Source organism: Hydra vulgaris, chromosome 10 (genome assembly GCF_038396675.1).
Source record: "Hydra vulgaris chromosome 10, alternate assembly HydraT2T_AEP".
Taxonomy (NCBI): Eukaryota; Metazoa; Cnidaria; class Hydrozoa; order Anthoathecata; family Hydridae; genus Hydra; species Hydra vulgaris.
In genome coordinates this window covers 6,729,968-6,742,543 of record NC_088929.1, presented here as the reverse complement: position 1 = coordinate 6,742,543, position 12,576 = coordinate 6,729,968, and the positions used below count along the sequence as shown (strand labels likewise).

Genomic DNA, 12,576 nt, shown 5'->3' with positions numbered 1-12,576 from the left:
ACTCCTGGAGACCAAATATGGCCAGATTTGATTTTCCTGATATCGATTACCTATATTTAGACATAAAACATGTACTAAAATGATCACCTGAGCGGTCATGACCACTCTTAAAGATTGAATATGCTCAGTTTAAACTTCTCTGTATCATATGTCTATATTCAACTCATAAATAGTTTTGCCATTTTTAGACAATTCTGGCCCACTGTGCACTGCTTGGACATTAATTGATTTGATGACTTATCAGCATAAGCATATTCATGATATTTCTGTATGCAAATGTGCATAAAAGTTATGCAAATTTATGCAAATGTGCATAAAATCTAGTATCCCAATTACTTTTGGAAATTCCACCACTTTATAAAATTTTACTCTGCTCTCATTTAAAATATAGTTGGTTATTTGAATTAAAAAAAATTAAAATATAGTTGGTTATTTAAGTATTCATTAATTCTTTCTGCTAGATTTTAAGGAACTCAGCGGAAGATTGTTGTAATAGTCAGTTAACTTGTAACTACTGTAAAATCACCAGATGTAAGTTGGAAAGATCTTGTTGCAAAAATTAAAATACATATAACACTTGCAATATAGGTGCAATAAATTTTAATTCAGCTGTAAATCTGTAAACTTTGACTTTTGCTAAAATCTATATATTTGTGAGGCTGTAAATCTATTTGCAGCAAGTTGATCAAATAGAAAATAGAAGTTCAACAAAATCTTTTGTATAAATATCAACAATATCTAAGCTCAACTACATCTTAACCTTTTGTATAAGTCTATATCATCATAGCTATCTAGTGGATCATCATAAAATGTTTTGATTTCTAAATATCCTTAAAAGTCTGTGAGCACTTGGGACAGCGATTTCTTATTTCTTCAAAATCTAATAAAGAAAGCTGATTTAAAAAAAAGATAAAGAATTTTTAAATAATAATTTTTTACTTTTTTGTTAATCTTTCATAAGTAATTAGTATTTAATCAATTAATTAAATATAGATTTTTAGAAAAAAAAATGTTTAATAAAAATAATTCAAGTTTACAGTTTTTATCTTTCCAAGAGTTGCTAAAACTAACAATAGTTAAGGTAATCAAGTGTTTGATAATACCATTAATAATTTATTATTTTTCACTTTCAAGATCATGGAATTCTATAGATTTAGGCATCAAAGTTTTTAAAACTTCAAGGTCTAAATATCAAAGGTTTATGATTTTAACTGTAGGATATTGCAGGGTTAGTTTCAACCATTAAGTATCTTCCATCATTTCATCTTCATTTGATCTTACCATTAACTAAACAGTTCCCCTCCCAAGTGTGTGTTTGGTTTGGGTATCAGAGTTTGCAAGGTTTCCTCCTTGAGAAATTTTTCCAAATTTAAGGACGGGGTAATAATTTTTGCATTTTTTTTTTTGTAAATTATTGTCTTGGATGATCTTTTAATTTTTACCTTAAAAAATCAACACAAAGTTTTTAAAAAAAAAAAGTTAATATAAAAAAGTTTTTGAAAACTCAAATAAGATTTTTCCATAAGTTTAAAGATTTTTTAACCATAAATCAAAGTCCTTCGTTGATGTATGTACACTTTCTGCATGTTCTACCTGTTTAAGTTTGTCAATATAAGTACACTCTGCTGATCTAATCCCAAAACGAATCAGTTGATACAATAAAAATGAAAAAACAATTAAATAAAAAAAGTCTAATAAGTTGCGTTTTTGTGGTTTTTTAAAAAAACAATAAAACTTGATTATTTTCCTCAATTATTTTAATGGTATTTACATAATTTGTATATAATTTTGTCAACTTTAAGTATTTTGTTAACTTTAACAAAGAATCATTAAAAGCCATTTTTTACCATAAACAGTAAAACTAAAAGTATATATACTAAAAGTATGTATATAGTATATATTTTTATATATGAAATTCATGAGCTAGAAAACTCAAAATTTCAGCAAAATGCCTTTAAAAAATCTCAGCAGTTTGTGGATACAGTTTGTGGATTATAGAAAATTGACTATATTGAGATTCAGGTCTTCTTTGATGTTGATAATTTTTACCCTTTGGTCCCAATTAAAGAAGCAATCATTATATTAGTTGAAAGTATAAGAAACTACCAGAGCTTTATATCTAAATAGTTTTTTGAAGAGATCAGGTTGCTTTTAGAACTTTGTCCTTTTCAATGCTATTTTTTATATAAAAGTTATATTCATGAGCTCAAAAACTCTGAACTAATTAGCTTAGCTCATATGGTGGTAGTTACCGGGTGTTTTTTACAGTATCATAAAAGTAATGCACTCTCAATGATGCCTAACAAAAATATTTATGTCAAGTCATTTTAAAAATATGCTAATGATTCAAAGTTCCTGGTAGAAAAAGATGCGCAAAAGTTTTTAGATCTAATTAATAAACAACAAAAAAGTATTCAATACACAATGGAATCTGTTGACTTGACCAATATTTTAAACTATCTTGATGTTTCAGTTACTAACAACAAAAAATGTGTATATAGTTTTAAAACAATCAAAAAACATTTCACAAACATTTAAATTAAATGGAATTCATACCACGAACCTAAAATTATCAACAGTGTCTTCATTGGTTTTGTTCATAGAGCACTAAGTTTGTGTATAGTAAATAGCATGGTAATGAGTTGTTGTTTTTGTATTGATATAATTGTTGAAAATGGAAATAAAAAATATTTTTATAATTATAAAAAAAGAATTATATAATTTATAATATTAAGGTTTTTTTTGTATTTATAAATAAAGTTGTATTTTAGGTATAACAGTTTTGAATAATCTTTATATTTATTACATCTAGACAAAAGTTCAATTTAAAATGGCAACAGAAAGTTATACAGGTGTTAAGGCTTCTCGTTTGCAAGAGTTAAGCCGAGATTTAAATTTTTGCCATCCTCGGTGGCCACAAGAACGAAAACTAATTGAAGAAGAAATTCGTAATATTAACATAGAAACAATGGGATCATTGTATGATGCATGGATTGTTTTTGATATGCTTTGTTACATAGGACTTGCATTTTTAATGATTACTAGAATTATTTTGATTAGTTCTAAAGAAGTAGATAATACTTATGAAACAGCATTAAGAGCTCATTATTATGCATTTCCTGTTGTTCTTTTTATAATATGGATAAGATTTATGTCTTCTTTTAGACCTTTTTTTGCTATTGGTCCATTTATTGCTATGTTTGGGAGTGTTGCTGAAGAAACAGTGAAATTTGCATTTTTATTTATGGAGTTTTTAATACCTTATGCATGCACAGTATGGATTATATTTGGTGGACCTCGGTGGGATGATAATAGTTATACTAATTTTGATGATGTAATGTTTCAACTTCTTCGAATTACAAATAGAGATAGTTTTTCCTATACAAATCTCTATACACATAATGGAACAGTAAATACATCGGAAAAGGTGGTTGCCCAGTTAATCTGTGGGTCGTTCTATGCTTTTATGTCTATTACATGCATTAGTCTTTATATTGGAATTCTCTCGCAGACTTTCACAAGAGTGTTTTCAAATGCCGCAGCCACAGCTTACATGTTGCAAGCAGAAGCTTTAATTATTGCAGAAAAGAAATTGGGCAAAAAAAAAAAAAGAGAAGTGCAAAATGCTATAGCAAATTACTGTTCTCCTGAGGTATGTTATATTTAGTTTCAAAAAAGCAATTTTGCAAGATTTTTTAAATTAAAATTAGTTATCAGGAACAAATAAAACTTTTTAAAAAATAGATTGTATTTGAACTTGAAGATGAAGCCGAAGGCGCTTCCCAAGTATTGGCTATGCTTGAAAACATTAGTAGGCAATTAGAGTTTCTTCAAAAAGGCCAGGCTGAGTTGAAACAAAAATCGGATTATATAGAAGAAGAGGTGAGGATTTAAGAGATTTAAAAAAATATTGTACAAATATTAATATATTATATCAATATTTGTATAATTATAATATTTGTCAATGTTTTTTCTGTCTGCTCTCAAAAAAAAAAAGCTTATGACTGATCTAATTTGAACTGCAAAAGTTTATGATGACAAGCTTCTATAGATCAAACTTCTTATGAATAAAACTAGTTGTAAGTAAAATCATAAAAATTAAGGCAACTTGTTACTTTTTTTTACTTATTTAAAATTCAAAGAGGCTAAACTGTTACCTTAAACTGTTATCTTGAACTGTTATCTTAAACTGTTATTTTAAACTGTCATCTTGAACTGTTATTTTAAACTGTCATGTTAGACTGTTATCTGAAACTGTAATTATGTGTAATTATTTATTTATTATATTTAACATTTATTATATTTACACTTTAAAAAAATGTAAATATAATAAATGTAAAAATCTGAACAAAAAATAATTAGTGTCTGTGTTTTTAGCTCTTTTTCACTTTACTGCATAAAATTATATGCATAGAATTTTTTAAGTTGCTTTTATTGTTAATTAAATGCAGTCTTTGGTTTTGCTTTATGGGTTGATTATCTCCCAAGATTATTTATCTCTACACTACCCTACAATACAGTACAATACAAACAATTCAAATAGTGGGGGAAAATTTTTTTTCAATCTCTTTTTAACTCTATTGCTCCAAAACATAAATGAACAAGGCCACTAGACAGATTAACACATTTATTGTGGTATACTACCAATGGCATTTTGGAGATTGAACTTGGTTAGAACTAAGTAGTTGAAGCAAGCACTTTTCCACTACTCACTGTTGTATGTATATTTATAGTGAATAAGTCTCATCTTGTGATCTTTGTCTTGATAGTTATCAACACTAAGATAGCAAATAGTGATCTAAGATTCCAGCAGTCACATGCTTGGCCTAAGCATTTATATTCGTAACAATTCACCTTTATGTTTGGAAACTAGTTTTGAATCTGCAGACTATTCTTGTATGTGCTTTTGTTTAGCATTACTTCACTCTATTGTCTTTCTCTTTTTTATATTTGCTCTGCTTCATCTCAAGACTGCTCTCTTTTCTATGTAATTCTGATCAAATTGACCAAGCCCTCTCTCTTTGTTCTTCAGCTAATATTGTTGTTGTTGGTGACTTTAATGCTCATTACACTGAATGGCTTGGCTCTAGTGTCAGTGTCTCTGCAGGCATTAAGGGCCACAACTTTTGCCTTTCTCAATCTCTAACTCAAATAGTCAACTTTCCAACTCGCTTTCCCGACAATTCAAATCATTTATGTTCTTTACTTGACTTATGTCTTGTTTCTGGTCATTAGGTACTTCTGATCACAGTTTTTTCTCTCTAAAACTATCTCATTCTTCTTCGTCATCAGAATACTCTATTATTGTACTTCTTACAACTACCTTAAAATTGACTGGGACTCTTTCTGTGAGTTTATTTATGATGGCTCTTGGGTAGAGATCTTTCGTCTTTCTGTTGAGAAATGTGCTTCTTACATAACATCTTGGATTCAGGCTGGCATGGAATCTTTTATTCTCTATCGACTATTCCAAGTCAAGCCTCATTCTCCACGGTTTTCCTTGCATTGTACTGCTGCAATTTCCAATCGTAACCATTACTTCTATATCTATCAGCAAAACAATTGTCCAGAAAACAGATGTCTGTTTCCTATTGCTAGAAACCATTGTAAAAAGGTTTTGTCTAACGCCAAAGCTTGCAATTCTCAGGTCACGAAATCTCATATTTCATTTAAAAAATTAGGCTCTTGTGACTTCTGGAGAATCTTTAACAGTCTCTATAACTTTTATTCTACCTCTCTTGTATGGTTCAGATTTTGTCAAGATAAAGCTGAATTGTTTGCTAAGAACTTCTCATCAATTATATCTTTTGGTTCCACTAATTGCGTTCTACCTGATATAGCCAACAAAACAGGGTAATCTATTGCCTGACGTTCGTATCACTCCAGCATCTAAAGTGATTTCATGCTTAGACATCTCTACAGCTTAAGGTCTGGACAACACACCTGTTCAAGTCTTGCAGAAGTGTTCTCCACAGCTGTTGTCTATACTTTCAAATCTATTTAACAAGTGTCTATCAGAGTCTTGTTTTCCAGCCTGCTGGAAAGCGGCATCTGTTATCCCTATTTACAAAAACTCTGTACGAAAAATTACAAATACGAAAATTTCATCTTTTAGAATTAACTTTTACTTCTGGTCTTTCTTGGAAGCCATATATCAAATTGATTGCAAAATTAGCATCTGCTAAGGTTGTATCTCTTTATTGTGCTCGCCACTTTTTTACTTTAGATTTTATTCTTTATCTCTATGAAACTCAAATCCATCCTTGTATAGAATACTGCTGCCATATCTGAGGCAGATCCTCCAATGATGCCCTTTCTCTTTTAGACAAAGTGCAAAAATGCACTGTAAGCATAGTTGGACCTGCTCTTGCAGCCAACCTCCAACCATTATCACATTGTTGTAATGTTGCTTCTCTTTCTCTTTTCTACAAATACAATAATGGGCACTGCCCTAAAGAGCTAGCGTCTCTTGTGCCATCTACTAGAATTCATTCTCATGTTACTCATCATTCAATTAAGTCTCATCCTTTTACTGTGATTGTTCCTAAATGCTCCAAAAATTATTAATTGTCTATTTTTTTAGAATTTGCTTTCTTCATCTTGCTTCCCTGACTCATATAGTTTGTAATCTTTTAAGTTGTCTTTCAATTGTTATCTTGCTCTATAAACTTCATCTTTTCTTTTCTAATAACTTCCAACTCTAATAGTGGTTGCCTGCAGTTGTTTTAATATATATATATATATATATATATATATATATATATATATATATATATATATATATATATATATATATATATATATATATATATATATATATATATATATATATATATATATGTACAAATGTGTATATTTGGTGTACATATATACTTATTAGTGATATACCGATTGCATATTTTTGGATGATACAGATACCAATGGACAAAAAAAGGCAGATACCAATTAATTAACTGATTGTAAGACTAATCAATAATATAAATCTAAATATTACAGATCAGGCCAGCATCAAGATCATCATGATCACCCAGCTACTGGTAACATGTAATCAAATATAACCTGACAGATGTCTAACTGCTTTATAGCTCTGACTTATAATACACCATGTCTTAGGGTTCTTGGTTGATTTTAGGCTTTTTCGTCGGCTGTTTAGATGTTAACATCCGACTACTAACTTGAAGAAAACTTTTTGGGCAAAATCTTTAGGGGTAAGAAGAAAATTTTTCTAGGCCAGCCTGTTACTCCTTTTTCATCAATAGGCTTGCACAGGTTAGAACCTGCATTACCTTGTTTCCTGATTTTGATGATGAAAAGTAGGTCATCTTCACTCCCTTGTTGTTTTTTCACTTATATTAATGAACTTCCCAATAATCTTACCCCTAAAGTAGCTCTATTTGCGAAATGAGACAACCATGTATTTTGGTTAAAGAAGTTATGAAATTTTAATTGCTTAAAAAAAGCAGCTAATCTTGAAATTAAATCTCTCATCTAAGACGTTTTGGTGCTCCTGTTTTCTTACTCCTCATCCTATTCTATAGCTCTATAAATCTTAATTCACCCTTGTATGAAATACTGTTGTCATATTTGGGCTGGTTCATCTAGTTTTTTTTTCTTTAAGACATTATCCAAAACACATTGAAAATGTACTTGGACCTGCTTCAGCTCCTAAGCTTGTGCTTCTGTCCCATTTGTCATATGGTTGCATCTTTTTCTATTTTCTACAACTGCTACCATGGTTACTGTTCAAGTGATGTCCACCTTTAAAGAATCTCTTGTTCAAAAACTAAATTTGTTCACAAAACTTTTGTTCTACCTAAACTCACATCCTTAATACTGTAACTGTTTCACCATATTAAACAAATTTTTGAACTATTAAAATATGCTAAAAAAAAAACACAATGCTTTCGAAGTCCTCTCTACATGTTTTCCTCGCTCATACAGTTTACAGTTTTTAAAGTCCATTTTCAACCGTTTATTTAACTTTTTTCTTTGCTTTCTGTTAAGTACTAAATTGCATAATATTGATTGCAGTCTTTTTAAAAGTGATTTTATTATTAAAAGTATATTTAATTTTATAATTTTGTCTCAAAAATAAAAAGTATAGCTATATTATATATAAAGGAGTTTGGTTTATTTAACATAAACTATTTTCATAATGCAGGATTAAATTTTTTTCAAAAAGCAATCGGTTAAAAAATCAATAAAAACAGACTATTCTAATAACAATACTGATTGTGCAAAAAGTGTCTGCTTAAGCCAATGCCGATTAATTGGTACATCACTAATACATACATACATATTTATATATATTGATATATTTATATATATATATATTTTTACATATATACATATATATATATATATACATATATATATATATATATATATATATATATATATATATATATATATATATATATATATATATATATATATACATATATATATATATATGTATATGATATATATATATATATATATATATATATATATATATATATATATATATATATATATATATATATATACTTATACATATACATATACATACATATATATATATATTTATATATATATATATATATATATGTATATATATATATATATATATATATATATATATATATATATTTACATATATATATATATATAGAACTCTGTTGTCAGAAAGTTTTTACCATACTTTGTTGACAAAAAGTAAAAATTAAAATGCAAGACCGGAATTTTTTTTGTTATTAATTGATAGACTGCCTGTCCCAACCAAACCCTCAGTCGATGTAGCAGCACTTCCTTGCGAGTCAGGCTAAAAGATACTAGATGTAGTAGCACTCCGTTGCGAATCAGGCTATTTGTCAGTCAATGTAGCAGCACTTTGTTGCGAGTCAGGCTATAAGATAGTCGATGTAGCAATACTCCGCGCATGATTTACAGTAAAAAAAATAAAAATAAAAACATACTGGTCAATTAAATTTACGTTTTTGCGGTTTTATTAAAAAAACAATGAATTTGTAATTAAATTAATGGTTTTGACTTTCGTCCAACACGCAAATGTTGGACAAAAGTCAAAAGTAATTAAAAGTGACATATATGTTGGCGTAAGAATCATTTTTTTCCTTCCGTGCTTCCCAAATGCGACAATCTATAGAACTATATATATATTAAAGTTCAGAATGTGCATACTTTTTGACAATAAATTCGATCATTTAAACCATAGTTTTGTTGCTTTATTCAATTATTTCATGAATATTTAAAATTATTAATACTAATACTTGAGGTTTTTAATCGTTCCAATTTTAAAAGTTCCATTTTTATCTGAACTAAAGATCTTAACTTATACTAAAGCAGATAAATCCATTGGAAAATTTTAGATAAAGAAGTTAAGCTCAACTAGGTAGCTTAAAGAAGCAGTGCCATACCAAGCAATTGTTTGGGCAGTACCGGTTCAAGAAAAAAAACAACCTCTACCCCCTCCTTCCTGTGAATCTATGAAGTTATAAATATGTAGTTATGAAGTATTATAAAGTACTCATTTTACATATGAAATGGTGATCTCCTATACGTTCAGCAATTTACATTTAACATAATCTTTAGTCATTTGGAATATATTAACTGTTTTTTGATATTGTTTATGCAGTGGTTTTTTGATATTGATTATGTGGCATTTTTTTTACAATAATTAATTTTATTTGCATAAAATTAGTTATTGTAAAAAAAAATTATTTAGGCACATAGTTTGGGCTCCCATACCGGTCAAATGTTATGGAATTATGTCTGGGTACAGCACTGAGAATGTTCCACAAAAAATTGATGTCTTATTGAATTTCTTTTGGTAAATTCAGCAAAAACAGCTCTGCTAAACGAAGTCCGTTATCACTAATAATTATTTTAGGAATCCCATGTACCACAAATATACTTCTACATTGTTCAATGGTGTTTTTGGATTTTGCATTTTTCACCACTATTGCCTCAATCCATTTTGAATAAGAATCGCATACAATTAAAAACATGTGTCCTAAAAATGGACCTGCATATACAAGGTGTATTCTATTCTATAGTTTGCTTGGATATTCCCAATGGTATATTGGCGCACTTTCAGGGCTTCTTCTGCATACTGCCGGTATTGGCGTACCGTTTCCTGAATTGATTTGTCCATATTGGGCTACCACACGTAACTCCTTGCTAATGCTTTCATGCATACCACACTGGGATGGGCACTGTGTAACTCTTTTAATATCATCTCCTGTAGTGATGCGGGTATTACAACCTGGTTTCCCCACATTAGAATTCCTCCTTTGACTCTAATTTGTATTTCCTAGCTACAAAAGGTTTAAATCCTGTTTCATTAGGAAACTGCAATCCACTAAGAACACCATCTAACACTCGACTTATAATTAGGTCTTGTGCTGAATAGATTTTTACATCTTTGGCTAAGACTGGTGTGTTGGATAGTTCCATCATTAAAATTATATTGTTTGCAACCGATTACTGGGTGTTTTTAATTGCTAATCTACTCATGCAGTCTGCATTTCCATATGCAGCCCCACTAAGGTATTTCAAATAATAGTTGCATGCAGAAAGGGTTAACGCCAACGCTGAATCCTTGCAGCGGTCATGGGTGGAATAGACTTTCCTTCAGTTCAAATCTCCCATATAAATACTGATTTAGCTTCTTTACGGCAAATACGATAGATAATGCCTCTTTCTCAATTTGAGAATAATTTTGTTCAACTGTGGATAGCGTTCTGGATATGTAAATAATCGGTCTTTCACTTCCCTCAGATGTAATATGTGCCAGCACCGCTCCAGTTGCATAATGTAATGCGTCACAAGACAAGATCAGCTCCTTTTTTGGATCATAATGTATCTACAATTTAGGCGAACATAATTCCACTTTGGCACTGTCAAATATTTTCCGTTCTTTCATGTCGCACAATCAAGGAATGCCTTTTCTAAAAAGTCTATGGAGTGGCTCCACGATTGTTGCTAGTTTTGGTAAATGTCTGTGGTAATAGTTGATCATACCAAAGAACGATTTTATCTGGATAGTGTCTTTAGGCTTAGGAGCATTCCTGATTGCATTAAGTTTATTTTCAAGCGGTACAACTCCATCCTTTGTTAACTTAAAACCCAGATATTCAACTTCAGATGACATGAATACATATTTATTTTCCTTTAACTTTAGTCCTGCAATTTCCAGAATTTGTAAAACTCTTTCAACGTTATTTAAATGCTCCTCATCCAACCACCTGACACTAAAATGTCATCAATTCGAACTTTGGTAAATGGCAGTTAGCCAATCAGCTTCTCAATTTCTCGTTGAAAAATTTCTGATGCTGAGTGTACATCAAACTGTAATCGTATAGGCTCAAATAGACCTTGATGAGTGTTTACAGTCAATAATTCACAGGAACTTTTATCAAGATGTAATTGTTGATAGGTAAATGCTAAGTTCAGTTTTGTGAATTTTTGTCTGCCAGCCAAAGTTGCAAATAAATCTTCTGTTCTTGGTAGTGGATAACTATCACATATTACTGCCTGATTTATGGTCTGTTTATAGTCTCCACATAATCGAATGGTGCCGTCTTTTTTTAAGACTGGAACAATTGCCCAACAGAAATGACTTACTGGTCTGTAGATGCCAGAAGATATCAACCAATCCAGTTCTGTATTTATTTTTTCCAATAAAGCATATGGTAGAGGTTGTGCTCTGCAAAACTTTGGTTTTACATTAGGCAGCAATGGTATGTACCACTGTATCCTTAAATTGTCTCAGCACATTTTGGAACACTGCAGAATGTCCGCAAAAAAGATTTCGTTGGATGAGCTTCTTTCCTCATAAGTCTTCATAAGTAATAATAATAATATTATAACTATTATTACTATCAGTAATAATAGTAACAACAACAAAAACAATACTGTTATTTATAAAAATATAATAATATCGATACGCTATCAGAAGATGTCAGAAATATTCAATAAATGATTGAATTCAGAACATTTCATTTAAGAAAATTAACAGGGTACTAATAAGTAAAATAAATGTTTGTCTTTCAAACATTTATTTTCCTTATTAGTAACCTGCACAAGAGTTTTATAACCTGAACAAGAGTTTTTGTATTTTACACCGCAATACTAACCTCACTTATATTTGCACCACAAAGTTGACTTTAAATTAAAATTAAAATTAATAAACAAGACAGAGTTACTCTTAAAAAAGATGAGATGGAAAGCATTATTTTTTATTAATAATGATCCAACAAACAAAGACGATCTGAGTTATACAAACTACGGTATTAAATCTGCAATGTATCCGCCGCAAATAAAAGAAATGTCTTTATTTGAAAGAGACCTTATTAAACTAATTAAAGCAATAAAGTTCCGTGATGTAAGTAACACTTTTCAAAACAATATGAAAAAAGATATTAAAGCTATACGTTTATCAGACAAAACCCTAACACAAGCTGACAAAACATCCAATATGTACAAACTATCAAAAGAGCAATATAACAAACTTTTAACAATGCTATCACCACCACATACAAAAAGGCTAACCCAAAATTAAAAGATCAAATTATT

At 29.8% G+C, this 12,576-nt stretch overlaps 1 protein-coding gene across 2 annotated transcripts in view; it reads left to right on the top strand.

Annotated features, from left to right (window-relative positions):
• Positions 1–12,576, top strand: part of LOC100201352 (uncharacterized) — a 71,148-nt gene that overhangs the window by 54,991 nt on the left and 3,581 nt on the right. The window contains exons 6-7 of one of the 2 annotated variants that reach the window (XM_065807171.1): positions 2,813–3,652; positions 3,745–3,882. In XM_065807171.1, coding sequence (XP_065663243.1) covers positions 2,813–3,652; positions 3,745–3,882 — 978 coding nt within the window. The remainder of the gene's footprint in view (positions 1–2,812; positions 3,653–3,744; positions 3,883–12,576) is intronic. The other variant, XM_065807172.1, reaches the window with a different exon arrangement.